This window comes from Sapajus apella, unplaced genomic scaffold (assembly GCF_009761245.1).
Source record: "Sapajus apella isolate SASKATOON/1434 unplaced genomic scaffold, GSC_monkey_1.0 scaffold156, whole genome shotgun sequence".
Classification (NCBI taxonomy): Eukaryota; Metazoa; Chordata; class Mammalia; order Primates; family Cebidae; genus Sapajus; species Sapajus apella.
The window spans coordinates 2,319,136-2,333,041 of NW_022437096.1; the positions used below are offsets into that span (position 1 = coordinate 2,319,136).

Below are 13,906 nucleotides of genomic sequence, written 5' to 3' on the forward strand. Positions count from 1 at the left end.
TTTTTTTTTTTTTTTTTTTTTTTTGAGATGGAGTTTTGCTCTTGTTACACAGGCTGGAGTGCAATGGCGCGATCTCAGCTCACCGCAACCTCCACCTCCCGGGTTCAGGCAATTCTCCTGCCTCAGCCTCCTGAGTAGCTGGGATTACAGGCACGCACCACCATGCCCAGCTAATTTTCTGTATTTTTAGTAGAGATGGGGTTTCACCATGTTGACCAGGATGGTCTCGATATCTTGACCTCATGATCCACCTGCCTCATCCTCCCAAAGTGCTGGGATTACAGGCGTGAGCCACCGCGCCCAGCTGCCTTTAAAGTCTTTTATCACTTTGGTATTGTTTCACAGTGGCCTGTGATCCTATTTAGTCAAGGGTTGTAAATCTTTTGACGTTTTTGACAGCTTTCCTTGAATTGACTTTGGGAGGTTCCAGAAGGGTCCTTAGAATATCTCAAATGAATTTATTTTCTTCCCTTCTAAAAAGAGAGATTGGCCAGGCACAATGTGACCAATCTCTCTTTTTATGCCTATAATCCCAGCAGTTTGGGAGCCCAGGCGGGTGGATCACCTGAGGTCAGGAGTTCGAGACCAGCCTGACCAACATGGCAAAACCTTGTCTCTACTAAAACTACATAATTAGCCTGGCATGGTGGCACATGCCTGTAATCCAAGCTACTCAGGAGGGTGAGGCAGGAGAATCGCTTGAACCTGGGAGGCAGAGGTTGCAGTGAGCCAAGGTCACGCCATTGCACACCAGCCTGGGCAACAAGAGCAAAACTCTGTCTCAGGAAAAAATAAATAAATAAATAAAAATAAAAATAAATGAAAAGAGAGAGGCTAAACTAATTAGGCTTATTTGATATGTTAAATTGCATGGTAAGCATTTTGAAATACAGGTGATGTTTAACTTTCTTAGGTTACATTTATATAGATACATATTAATAGAAATGTCCCAGAATTAAATTCCTAAAAATCTGATATGGTCTGGTATCACTCATAATTCTGTTATCTAGTGTTGTATCAAAAAGTCAAATTTCCTTGGCAGTTGCGTAATAAATACAAAATTGCCTCTGTAATCTCAGCTACTCGGGAGGCTGAGGCAGGAGAATCATTTGAACCCAAGAGTCAGAGGTTGAAGTGAGCCAAGATCTTGCCGTTGTACTCCAGCCTGGGCAACTAGAGTGAAACTGCATCTCAGAAAGAAACAGGGCCAAGCGTGGTGGCTCATGCCTATAATCCCAGCACTTTGGGAGGCTGAGGTGGGCAAATCAGTAGGTCAGGAGTTTGAGACCAGCCCGGCCAACCTGCTGAAACCCTGTCTCTACTAAAAATGCAAAACATTAGCTGGGTGTGGTGGCAGTTGCCTGTAATCCCAGCTGCTCGGGAGGCCAAGTCAGGAGAATCACTTGAACCCAGGAGGCGGAGGTTTCAGTGAGCTGAGATCATGCCATTGCACTCCAGCCAGGGCAACAAGAGTGAAACTCTGTCTCAAAAAAAAAAAAAAAAAAATTAACTGATTATTTTTGGTAAAAATGGGAGTGACCATAAAACAGATTGTATTTCAGTAGAAAACTACAGTGCATGCATTATCAAATTCTAGTCCTGTTCATTTTTTTGAGGTTTTGTTTTCTCTCTGTAAACTGGATTGAATCCCAACTTTCCCTAGTTTCACTGAAAACTAAAACTTCCCTTTTCCAAAGCCTTGCAAACTGGAAGTAGATGAATTTAAATTTCAGAGCAATCACAGCAGACTGCGTCTGGATGGCCCTGGTAATGTCACCAGGAAGTATGCTGACGAGCTCTCCAGGTGGCCCACCTGGCAGCAGGCATGAAGGCCATCCAGATCAGATCTGCTGCAGTCTGCGGTGTGGATGATGATGGCGGCCGTCCAGATCAGATCTGCTGCAGTCTGCGGTGTGGATGATGATGGCGGCCGTCCAGAGCAGATCTGCTGCAGTCTGCGGTGTGGATGATGATGGCTGTGTGCACCCCGGGGCAACTGCTGATGGTGATTACTCGGCACGGCTCTTCACCCCAGTGACTGCGCCACTCAGTGGTAATGGAGAGTAAAGCTCCACCATCTGGTCATCCTCTCAGCTTGCCCAGTGGGGATTTGTTTACGTAAATTTTTTTGTTTGTTTGAAACAGTCTCACTCTGTCACCCAGGCTGGAGTGCAGTGGCACAATCTCGGCTCACTGCAACCTCTGCCTCCCAGGTTCAAGTGATTCTCCTTCCTCAGCCTCCCAAGTTTAGCTGGATTACAGGTGAGCACCACTACACCCAGCTAATTTTTTTTTTTTTTGTATTTTTAGTGGAGAAGGAGTTTTAACATGTTGGCCAGGCTCGTCTTAAACTCCTGACCTCAGGTGATCCACTCACCTTGCCCTCCCATAGTGCTGTGATTACAGGTGTGAGCCACTGCACTTGGCCTGTTTAGTTAAAATGGAGACCAGGCCTGAAGACTCCCTAGGCAGACAAAACAATTTAGGCCTTGTAAGTGACCTCAACCTTGTTTAAATTGAAAACATAAGTGAAACTTAACTTGAGTCATTTTTGTGTGTTTGGTTGGTTGGTTTTTTTTTGGTAGAGACAAGGTCTTGCCCAGGCTGGTCTCAAACGCCAGCCATCTACCCTGCCTCAGCCTCACACCCAAAGTGTTGGGATTACAGGCAAGAGTAATTTCTTTTCTTTTCTTTTCTTTTTTTATTTTTTGAGATGGAGTCTTCTCTGTCACCCAGGCTGGAGTGCAATGGCGTGATCTTAGCCTACTGCAGCTTCCACCTCCTGGGTTTGAGTAATTCTCCTGCCTCGGCCTCCTGAGTAGCTGGGATTACAGTCACCTGCAATCAAGCCCAGCTAATTTTTGTATTTTTGGTAAAGACAGGGTTTCTCCATGTTGGCCAGGCTGGTCTCGAACTGCTGAGCTCAGGTGATCTGCCCGACTCGGCCTCCCACCTTGAGGTGATCCGACACCTTGGCCCTGTGTCCCACTTTTTTGCTGGTTTCAGATCCCAGCCTCCTCCTGCGGCCACAGTCGGAAATGCAGAGAAATTCGCTCCTGGGGCTGGCGGGGCTGGCGAGGGCTTACTCGCTCCGCACACCTTCCCAGTCTCCAGCTTTGCGCTCCCAGCCCAGGTGCTGCCGGGTCACATTTTTCACCGTCAAATCGCTGTTAACCCGGGTGCCTGCTGCAGATGGAGCCAATCCCTGACGGCTTGTGTTGTCTCTGAGGAAACAGCAGCTTTAGGTCTTAGGCAGAAGTCCTTCTCTCCTTGGAGAGACTGGGACAGGGTTTCTTTCCTCCAGTGGCTGGGCCGCCTCCGCAGGCAATCAGAAGGGTGCTCCAAGGAGGCTGCTGAAGGCTGGACCGACCTTCCGGGACCCATTTTCTTGATTTTAATTTTTTGCTTGGTAGTAAATTGTGATATTTATACGATCATAGCACAAGCAGAACAGTGACCTGCTGGGATCTCCTGCTTTTCAAGTCCTGCCACCTTTGGAGAGCTATACTGGGGGTGTTTGGGTTTTGGGTTTTTTCTTTCTTTCTTTTTTTTTTTTTTTTTTGGATCTTTTTAAAGAGATGGATCTTGCTATGTTACTCAGGCCACTGTGCCTGGGAGTGCCACATTTTAATTCTCTAGGAAGTTAGGGGCAAAACTCCTGCATTTCAGGGAGGTGACATGTCCTCAGTCACCTTCCTGGCAGGAAATTTCCCCATGAAGGACAAAGTTCTGCCCTTGATCTGGATTTTGACAAAGTGAGAAATTTCCCTTCCACAGAAGATGGGACTGAGCACGTCCTTGCTCACCACCCTTGCGCCTGATAAGGCTGGTGGGATGACTTCCTCTGTTTGGTTTCTCCTACCATGGGGTCCTAAGGCATCACATGCTGGACACTGCCCTTGTCCTATGACAGCAGCCTGGGGTCTCCAGAAGCTGGGTGGAGTTGACTTATGAGCACTGAGTGGCCTATAAGAAGGTGCAGGTGGAGGGTGTCATCTCCATCCTCTGAAGGTTTGTGCACCCTAAACTTAACCAAGAGGGAGAGCCTGAGACTGGGACAGAGAATCAGGGCAGGGTCTAGAAAGCCTTCCCCCAACGTCAGGTCCACCTTAAGGTATAGGGCCCATCTTCACCCTCTCACTGTCATCTAATAGTTCTGGGCGGGGGGCGGGGGAGCTGGGAGGTGAGTTACCTGAGGCTCGGTAGAGTTCAGGCTGGGTGCCAGGAACACTCACTCCTAGGCCATCTCCTTGCTGCTTGAGTACGGGAGAAATCCCCAGGCCTACTGTGTCCCAGAGGGAGGAAACACACACAGCACTTTCCAGGGAGCGGTATCTTTGTCTCAGGGACTCCAGGCTCTGTCTGGGCCCCACCTGGCACCTGTCCCAAGACTCACTCCTGAGATGAGATTAAGTGAGAAGCAGACGGAGGAGCCAAGCCTCCTCCCTAAGGGACCAAGTGCTCACACCCAGCAGAAACACCTACAACACCTACCTGCCGGCCTGAGCCAGGGCAAGGAGGTACCAGCCAGGATGTGGTCTCGAGGGCAAGTCCTCAATTCAGATGAGGGAAGGCTGAGGATTGAGATGAAGACGCCCAGAGTCTGGCTAATAAGCTACTGGTTCAGAGTGGGGATACCAGGTGCTGGCTGATGCGGTAACTGGAGTAGGGGGCAGGCTGAGCTCGGGGCTCTCCATGGGCACAGTGAGAGTCTCATCTGCACAGTCACAACAGTCTCAATGGGTGCAGGGGGTCCAGGAGGTCCTAGAAAGTCTAGATGGGTTGAAATAAGCCTGGCCATAAAGGGAGAAATATGTTTGGATTTTATCTCATTTATTTTTATTTTTTGCTCTTGACTTGAAAACCCTATACCAGGTCTGGTGAACCCAGAGTAAAGAAAGTCCAGAAGCTGCTGGAAGAGCTGTGGGAGCTTCAGCCTCCCCTCTATGCCCCTCCCTGTGCCCTGATGCGAACCTCCACCGCATCCCTGCAATGACAATGTTCACTGCCAGGACCCATGCCCCAGGGTCTTCCTCTTCAGTCTGAGAGACCACCATCAGGCATGGCCCCCACCCCTCCCTTGCTGGCCCGCAATGGAATCAGCCTCTCCGGTTTCTGGTAATTTCATCAGGGCTGCATCACATTGCTAAAGCTAGAGATAACATCTCCCTGTGGGTAAACCTTCCCTGCCAGACCCCCCTGAAGCTGGACCCAGGCTGAGAGGAGAGACTCTGGGATGTGGGATGAACTTAGGGGTGTGAGGGTCTACCAGGCAGAATTAGGTTGGCTGTGATGCCAGCACAGAGCTCAGAAATGCGGCCATTGGATACTGGAGACTAAGAGGAGGAGAAGAGGGCAGGAGCTGGTGGGGGGCTTTCGGAGACCCTGGGCTCCTGTCCTGCTGTAAGCCTTGCTGTCTCCTGGTATCTACAGCCAGGCCCTACAGACACCTCTAGGCCTGGTTGCAAGCAGAGACCCATCTTTCCCAGGCCCTGGAGGACTGGTCCACCTTAACTGGGCAGCCCATGGGGCGGGGCACTGGCCGGTGCCCCAGCCCAGGCCTCTGTGCTGCACCCACTGCCAGCCTGCCATTGGGCCCCTTGCAGTGGGCTGCAGCTCCAAACCATGGTCCAGGGTACCTTGGAGCCAGACGGTCCCCTCTGGGGCTGGGACTGGGATGGTGACAATGACTGGGATAGTGCTGTGCTGGCCCTCCTGGCGCTGGCTGTGGTGGCTGCCACAGCACTGGCCTTACACTGGTTTGGCTCCGGGCGCGACCAAGAGGTGGCAGGACCAGTGTCCACAGCCCTCGGGGCTCAACCTCATCAGGCAGGAAGAGCTGAGCTGGCCCTGCAAGCGAAGTCTAAGGTCAGTGATGGCAGCGAGGGGCAGAGCCCAGGGCAGGGGAAGCAGGAGCCTCCAGGACGTGGCCAGCAGAGCCCTGTCTCTGCTGCAGCTCCTGGCAGGGGCCTGGCCGCCATGGCTGCGCTTCCACTCAAGACAGCTGGCGAGGAGGCCCGTAGAGGGGTAGTGAGACAGCAGCGGGGCGGCGCCATCCCCATGGCCCCCCGAGATGAAGGAAAAGAGCCTCCCAGGCCAGGCACTGCCCTCCTGGGCAGGAGCGAAGCAGCGGGGATGTCAGCCCCCCTCCTTATCCACTTCACCCCTCGGAGACCTGGAAGCGAAGCGGAGGCGCAGGCGGAGGCAGGTGGTGTCAAGGTGCCCTTTCGCCAGGCCGCGGGCCCTGCGGGGCAACAGGACACCAGCCCCTGGCAGGTGGGCTCGGGGCCCTCCGGCTCGCTGGGGAGAAGCCCGGGCCGGCGACGGCGGATGGACGCTGGCTTGGGAGACAGAGCCCGCCGCCCCCGGAAACTGGACCAGCTCCGCCTGGGCGCCGCGGGGAGCGTGTGGGACGCGGTGGACGAGGCCGCTGCCCTGGACGCCCACTCGCGCGGCCTCCCCACAGGATCCCCGCTCGCTCAGGAGCCCGCACCCCGCGCCCCGCAGCCTGGGTCCCAGACGGAGGGCTCTGGCCCCAAGGCTGGCGGGAGCGGGGAGGCTCCGGGGGTCGCCGCCCCCGGAAGAGGCTGGCCCTGGGCCAGGAGGGAGGTCCCCGGCACCCGGAGCTCCCGCCCGGCCCCAGGATCCACGCGCCCCTGGCTGGAGAGTCCGCCTCAAGGACTCTCACTTTCCTCTCAAGGGCCGGGGGCCACAGGGGCCTACGCTGCGGGCGAGGTCGGGGCTTACGGCTCCCGAGACGACAGTCGGGCCACCGACCTGGGGCCCACGGCAGCAGTCCGCCGCAACCGCGCCTCCTCCCCGAGCCGTGAGCCCCGTCCGTGCTCTGCCTCCCCGCCTGCGACTCCCGGCCCCGGGGTCCCGCCTGAAGCCCTGACTCTCCCGACCCCCTCTCCTTCAGATTCTTTGCCCCTGGGGGTTCCCCGGGGTCCTTCTGTGGGAGAAAATCTCAGAGCGGCGCCAGCCCCAAGTTTAGCCTCAGCCCAAGTCTTAACTTCAGCTCCAACCTCAGTCCTAGCCCCAGCCCTAGCCTCGTGCCCAACATCAGCACCACTCCCAGCCCCCACCTCAACCTCATCCCCCGCCTCAGCCCCAGCCCCAGCTCCAACTTCAGCCCCAGCCCCAGCCCCAGCCCCAGCCCCAGCCCCAGCCCCAACTCAAACCCCAGCCTCAATTCCAGACCCAGACCCAGACCCAGCCCTAGCCCCTACCGGCACTGCAGCTCCAGCCCCAGTTCCAACTTCAGCGCCAGCCCCAGCCCCCACCTCAGTCCCAACCCCAGCCACATCCCCTGCCCCAGCTGGCGGGTCACAGGCTGTATCTCAGGAGAGTGTGGCTCTCCTCAGGCGCTACCAGGAGGGTCAGGTCTCAGCCAGCTGGGGAAACCTTATTGCCATGGTGCTTAGAAGCCACCCCTTCCCCAGGCAAGACAGGCCCCAAGGGAGTGTCCCAAGGGCGGTTCCTGGGAGTTCTGTGGATCCCAGTACTTGCACACACTCTGAGGACAGACATGGTTCCTCTTCTTCAGTGGGGACGGTGATGGGAACAGGTACGGGGGCCCTGGTTGAGGCTGGAGATCAGCCACGGCAAAGAAGCTCTGAGACCAAGGGCGTGCCCAGCCCAGACCCTTCCCCAGGCCTAAGAGGAGAGGGAACCAGGGAGAAGAGTGTAGACTTGCTACCCCAAGCAGCAACGCCCAGGGACTCCGTACAGCCCCCTGTGCAGAGGCCGTCTGGCCCTGCGGCCTCCCCCTCGGTGAGGCACTCACTGCCGGTGCCCCAGCCACGGAAACGCAGCAGGTGTGAAATTGCCGGGACCTCAGAGCAGGAAGTCAGGCCAGCTGCCCCAGGGAACCCTCAGGGGGAGGTGCTGGCGGAGGTGGGCAGCCCTGCCGGCCGCAGCGGGGCGCTCACAGAGAAGCAGAAGGAGGCTCGGAAACTCATGGAGTTTCTGCAGAGGCCCGGGAGTTGGGGGATGGTGGAAGGGCCCCGGAAGCCCAGTTTACGGGCACTGGCGCCCACCACGGCAGCGGTCCTAAGCCGGCGGCTGGACCTGGGCAGTTGCCTGGACGTGCTGGCCTTCGCCCAGCAGCACGGGGAGCCTGGCCTGGCGCAGGAAACCTACGCGCTAATGAGCAACAACCTGCTGCGAGTGCTGGGAGACCCGCGCCTCTACCGCCGGCTGAGCGCGGCCGACCGTGAACGCATCCTCAGTCTGCGGACCCGCCGGGGCCAGGCGGTGCTGGGCGTCGTCGTGCTGCCCAGCCTCTACCAGGGGGGCCGCTCAGGGCTCCCAAGGGGCCCTCGTGGCGAGGAGCCTCCTGTGTCGGCCCCTGTGCCCCTGCCTCCACGTACGCACCTGCACGTGTTCAACCCTCAGGAGAACACCTGGCGGCCCCTGACCCAGGTGCCCGAGGAGGCCCCGCTCCGGGGCTGCGGTCTCTGCACTATGCACAACTACCTGTTTCTGGCGGGGGGCATCCGTGGCTCCGGTGCCAAGGCCATCTGCTCCAACGAGGTCTTCTGCTACAACCCTCTGACCAACATCTGGAGCCAGGTTCGGCCCATGCAGCAGGCTCGAGCCCAGCTCAAGCTGGTGGCCCTGGACGGGCTGCTCTACGCCATCGGGGGCGAATGCCTGTACAGCATGGAGTGCTACGACCCGCGCACAGACGCCTGGACACCGCGCGCGCCCCTCCCCGCAGGCACCTTCCCTGTGGCCCACGAGGCTGTGGCCTGCCGTGGGGACATCTACGTCACCGGGGGTCACCTCTTCTACCGCCTGCTCAGGTACAGCCCCACGAAGGATGCCTGGGACGAGTGCCCATACAGTGCCAGCCACCGGCGTTCCAGCGACATCGTTGCGCTGGGGGGCTTCCTGTACCGCTTCGACCTGCTGCGGGGCGTTGGCGCTGCCGTGATGCGCTACAACACAGTGACCGGCTCCTGGAGCAGGGCTGCCTCCTTGCCCCTGCCCATCCCCACCCCCCTGCGCTGCACCACCCTGGGCAACACCATTTACTGCCTCAACCCCCAGGTCACTGCCACCTTCACGGTCTCTGGGGGAACTGCCCAGTTCCAGGCCAAGGAGCTGCAGCCCTTTCCCTTGGGGAGCACAGGGGTCCTCAGTCCATTCATCCTGACCCTGCCCCCTGAGGACAGGCTGCAGACCTCACTCTGAGTGGCAGGCAGAGAACCAGGGCTGCTTCACTGCTCTCCAGGGAGACACTGTGGGGTGGGTCTGAGAGGCCAGGGCTCAGGGAGGGGGCTGGGATCAGAACTTCCTGCTCTTGTTTCTAGACGACTTTCCCCTTCTGCTTTAAAGGTTGTCAATTATTTTGAAGCCCAGGCTCCTTTCTGCCCATTCCTCCACATCCATGCTTTCCTGACTCAATTCTGTACCTGCTTACAGACCCACTCAGTTTGCTCACACCGCCTCTGTCTTTGGGACTTCCCATTCCCTAGAGCCAGGGATTGATACGACCCCACAGACAATGACTTGGCTCGCTGGAGCTCTGCTGAGCCGAGAGAGGAGAGGGGTAGAAACCTATGCTCTGTCAGTATGACAGGGAGCAAGAAAGTCCCCAGGCAATTCCCTGGCCTCTGGGATTTTCTTCCAGTCCAGACCCCGTATGTAGCCACCTGGGTCTGTTTGGCACTGTGGATTCTCAAGGACCTAGAACCTTTGCCTCTGAAACTGGGTCCACTGGTGCTGCCCTGCTGTCTGCAGCCCCTATCCATACTCCCAGCCCACAACAGGCCAGGCCCACTCCAGGCTCACCACCCTCTGTAGCCTTGGGGCTTTCCCAGCCCCTCCAGAAGTTCACCCCACTTCTCACCAACCCCCCAGCTCTAAATGAAGCCTGAGTGTCACCCTAGTTCTACCCCTTTCAGCTGTGTGGACTTGGATAAGACATTCAACTTCCCTTTCTCCTCATCTGTAAAATGTGGACAGTGGACATCTGTCATCCAGGAGAGTTGTGGGAGATGAGATCGCAGCTGTGAACACCTCGCATGGTGTCCAGGACACACAGCACAATCCATGATGCGTTTTCTCCCCTTACAGACTTTGAAACCCATGTTAGAGAGGTGAATAAATCTGACTGTGGCCCACTCCAACCTCCAGCCTGGGTGTCCCTGACTGGGCCCTCTTTTTTTTTGTTTTGTTTTTTATTACATGCTCCGTACCACTGGCACCAAATACATTTTAATTCACTGAAAGCATCTGCAGCTTGCACTTATCATGTTTTGTTCACGAGGTTTAACATGCAGCTGGGTGGATCACGGCACAGAAGATAAGTCCTCGGGTTGTGCTTAAAAATAAGTTTATTAAGAAACAAGTACAGTGCATACAGCTGTTCATGTGGGCACCAGCTCCACCCCCCAGTGACCTTGTCACACAGGCAGATGGTGGCATGGCAACTGTGGTGGGCCAGTGGGGCCTATGGCCTTTGCTTGGTCTCATGGAGCAGCTCTTGCCAATTCTTCTCCATCTCCTCCTTGCAGTTGAGGAATGCATCCTCCAGCCGGCGCATGGAATCGGCTAGCGTAGGGTTGGTGCGCATCACAACCATGTCATAGGCCATCCAGGTTGCCTGCACTGCAACAAGCAGACAGGCCTGGTCAGGCCACAGGGAGGGGCTGCAGCTCCGGGACACCCAGAAGAGTCAGATGCCTCCAGCTGCGCTCAGCATCTGGGGGACAAGACCCTGCTGAGGCACCCAATTACTCTAGCTGGTTCCCAGTCCTGCAAGGCCCAAGTCTCATGTCACCTTAGGCCTGCCCACCTCCACCTGGGCACCTCTATGCTTTTGTTGAGGCCCAGGCCTGGGGCTTCTTCTCTTGGGTAGGTGTCCTTGACCATCTATCCATGCATTGACTGACTCTCTTGCTCTTTCCCTCTGAGAACAACTTGAAGGTGGCGTTCCCTGGGCCTATAGGTGAATATGTGCTTCTTGTGTGAACTCAAAGGAAGTGTGCAGAAATCCCACCTCCAACCTTTTCTCTGCATAGTCCACCTGCTGGTGTGGTTCTGCCCTCTGCAACTATACAGAACAAAGGTCATCTCCCCTTTGCATAACAGCCAATCATGCATAGCAAACACATCCCCTTCAAGTTCCTCTTCATGGAGGTAAAAAGTACTGCATACTTTGGGAACTTGCACCCTAACAAGCATCCCAGATCATTCTGGCACAGGGAGGCTGCAGACCACCCAGACAGCAGGTGCAGCAGGGACCTGGGAGCCATAGCAGAGTATGCCTCCCAACTCTCCTCCTGCCAACTATGTGACCTGGAACAAGTGGCTTATATATATTAATCTCAGTCTCCTCATCTTTAGAGACTCTACCAATCTCATGGCTTACTGTGAAGATTAAATGGATGATTTCTGTAAACTGCCTAGCACACGTTATGGACTGAATGTGTCCCCCTAAATTCACCTGTTGAAATCCTAACCCCAAATGTGATGGTATTAGGAGGCTGGATCTTTTGGAGATGATTAGGTCCTAAGGGTAGACTCTCATGAATGGGATTAGTACCCTTTAAAGAAGGGACACGAGAGCGAACTCTCTTTATGTGAGGCTCTATGTGAGAATACAAGAAGGTGACTGGGCAGGCAAGGGGGCTCATGCCTGTAATCCCAGTAGTTTGGGAGGCTGAGGTGGGCAGATTGCTTGAGCTCAGAAGTTCGAGTCCAGCCTGGGTAACATGTTGAAACCATGTCTCTACAGAAAATACAAAATTTATCTGGGTGTGGTGGTGTGCACCTGTAGTTCCAACTACTCAAAAAAAAAAAAAAAAAAAAAAAAAAGGTGACCACCTACAAACCAGGAAGAGACTTCTTACCAGATACCAGATCTGCTGGCACCTTGATCTTGGACTTCCCAGCCTCCAGAAATGAATGTCTGCTTTGTCTTGTTTTGTTTTTGAGTTGGGATCTTGCTCTGTTGCACAGGCTGGAGTACAGTGGCAAAATCATGGCTCACTGCAGCCTCCAAATCCTGGGCTTGACTGATCCGCTCACCTCAGCCTCCCAAGAAGCTATGATGACACATGCAACACCATGCTCAGCTACTTTTTAAAAAATAATGTTTTTTCTTTTTCTTTTCTTTTTTTTTTTGTAGAGACCAGTCTCGTTCTGTTGCCCAGGTTGGTCTCAAACTCCTGACCTCAAGTGTTCATCCTGGCCTCCCAAAGTGCTGGGATTAAAGGTGTGAGACACTATGTCTGATCAAAATGTTTTTTTTTTTAATTATTATTTTTTATTTTTTTGACACGTAGTCTCACTCTGTTGCCAGGCTGGAGTGCACTGGCGCGATCTTGGCTCACTGCAACCTCTGCCTCCCGGGTTCAAGTAATTCCTCTGCCTCAGCCTCCAGAGCAGCTGTGACTACAGGCACGTACCACCACACCCAGCTAATTTTTGTATTTTTAGTAGAGATGGGGTTTTATTATGTTGGCCAGATGGTTTCGATCTGCTGACCTCAGGGTCCGCCTGCCTCGGCCTCACAAAGTACTGGGATTACAGGCATGAGCCACTGCACCTGGCCAAAATGTTTGTTTGTTCTTTGAGACATACTACTCTGTTGCCCAGACTGGAGTGCAGTGGCACAATCTTGGCTCATTGCAACATCTGCCTCCTGGGTTTAAATGATTCTCCTGCCTCAGCCTCCTGTGTAGCTGGGACTACAGGCATGTGCCACCATGCCCAGCTAATTTTTGTGCTTTTAGTAGAGACAGGGTTTCACTATGTTGGTCAGGCTGGTCTCAAACTCCTGACCTCATGATCTGCCCTCCTCAGCCTCCCAAAGTGCTGGGATTACAGGTATAAACCACTGCACTCGGCTTACATGTTTGTTTTTTAAGCTACCCAGTCTATAGTAATTTGTTATTGCATCCCCAAAAGTTGGATGTTGCTGTAATAAACCTCGAAAGGTGTGGAGACAGCTTTGGTATTGGTAATGAATAGAGGCTGGAAGAGTTCTGAAGTGCATGCTATGAGAAGCTGATACTCCCATGAAGCATGTTTTAATGGTGAGTCTGGTGAGGGCTCAGAAGGAAAAGAGGAAATTTGCAGAGAAAGCTTCCATCTTCTTCAAGAACATATAATTAACCATGAACAGAATACAGGTAGAGATATGGATGGTAAAGACCATTCAGATGAAGTCTTAGACAGAAATGAGAAACATGTTATTGGAAACTAGAGGAAAAGTGATTTTTGTTATAAAATGGTAAAGAGCTTGGCTGAATTGTGTTCATGTTCTAGTGGTGTTTTATAGAAGGTAGAACTTATAGGCAATTAAATTGGATATTAGCGAGATTTGCTCAAAAAAATAATAAACTCTTCTTATAAAATAAATAATTGAGGTACCCAAGGCAAAGAGTTTGGGTGCCCAAGGCAAAAATTCAGGGAAAAGGCAATACATAGAAATGAATCTCATATAATCCTATATAACAGCTGGAATTCCGAGTTTCCTAGGCCAAAGAAGAAAAGAAAACATGCTCAGTTATCAGATTCAGTGATCATAAGATAAAAACAAATCCAGTGTTTAAAACACTTTTATCCTAAGAGAAAACTTTCCTATGTGTCTTGCTTATGAGAGGTGTATAATGTAGTTAAAAATGACCTTGATCGGCCGGGCGCGGTGGCTCAAGCCTGTAATCCCAGCACTTTGGGAGGCCGAGGCGGGTGGATCACGAGGTCAAGAGATCGAGACCATCCTGGTCAACATGGTGAAACCCCGTCTCAACTAAAAAAAATACAAAAAATTAGCTGGGCATGGTGGCACGTGCCTGTAATCCCAGCTACTAAGGAGGCTGAGGCAGGAGAAATGCCTGAACCCGGGAGGCGGAGGTTGCGGTGAGCCGAGATCGTGCCATTGCACTCCAGC

The 13,906-nt window shown here is 53.9% G+C and overlaps 2 protein-coding genes across 2 annotated transcripts in view; one reads left to right on the forward strand and one right to left on the reverse strand.

Moving 5' to 3' along the window:
* Positions 1–2,845: 2,845 nt before the first annotated feature.
* KLHDC7B (kelch domain containing 7B) lies at positions 2,846–10,241 on the forward strand. Its single transcript, XM_032266213.1, has one exon. The coding sequence runs from the start codon at positions 5,626–5,628 to the stop codon at positions 9,196–9,198; it is 3,573 nt and encodes a 1,190-aa protein (XP_032122104.1). The 5' UTR covers positions 2,846–5,625; the 3' UTR covers positions 9,199–10,241.
* Positions 10,242–10,325: 84 nt separating this feature from the next.
* Positions 10,326–13,906, reverse strand: part of SYCE3 (synaptonemal complex central element protein 3) — a 30,356-nt gene continuing 26,775 nt past the window's right edge. The window contains exon 3 of the mRNA XM_032266214.1: positions 10,326–10,617. Within this exon, the coding sequence (XP_032122105.1) occupies positions 10,460–10,617 (158 nt within the window). The 3' untranslated portion in view covers positions 10,326–10,459. The remainder of the gene's footprint in view (positions 10,618–13,906) is intronic.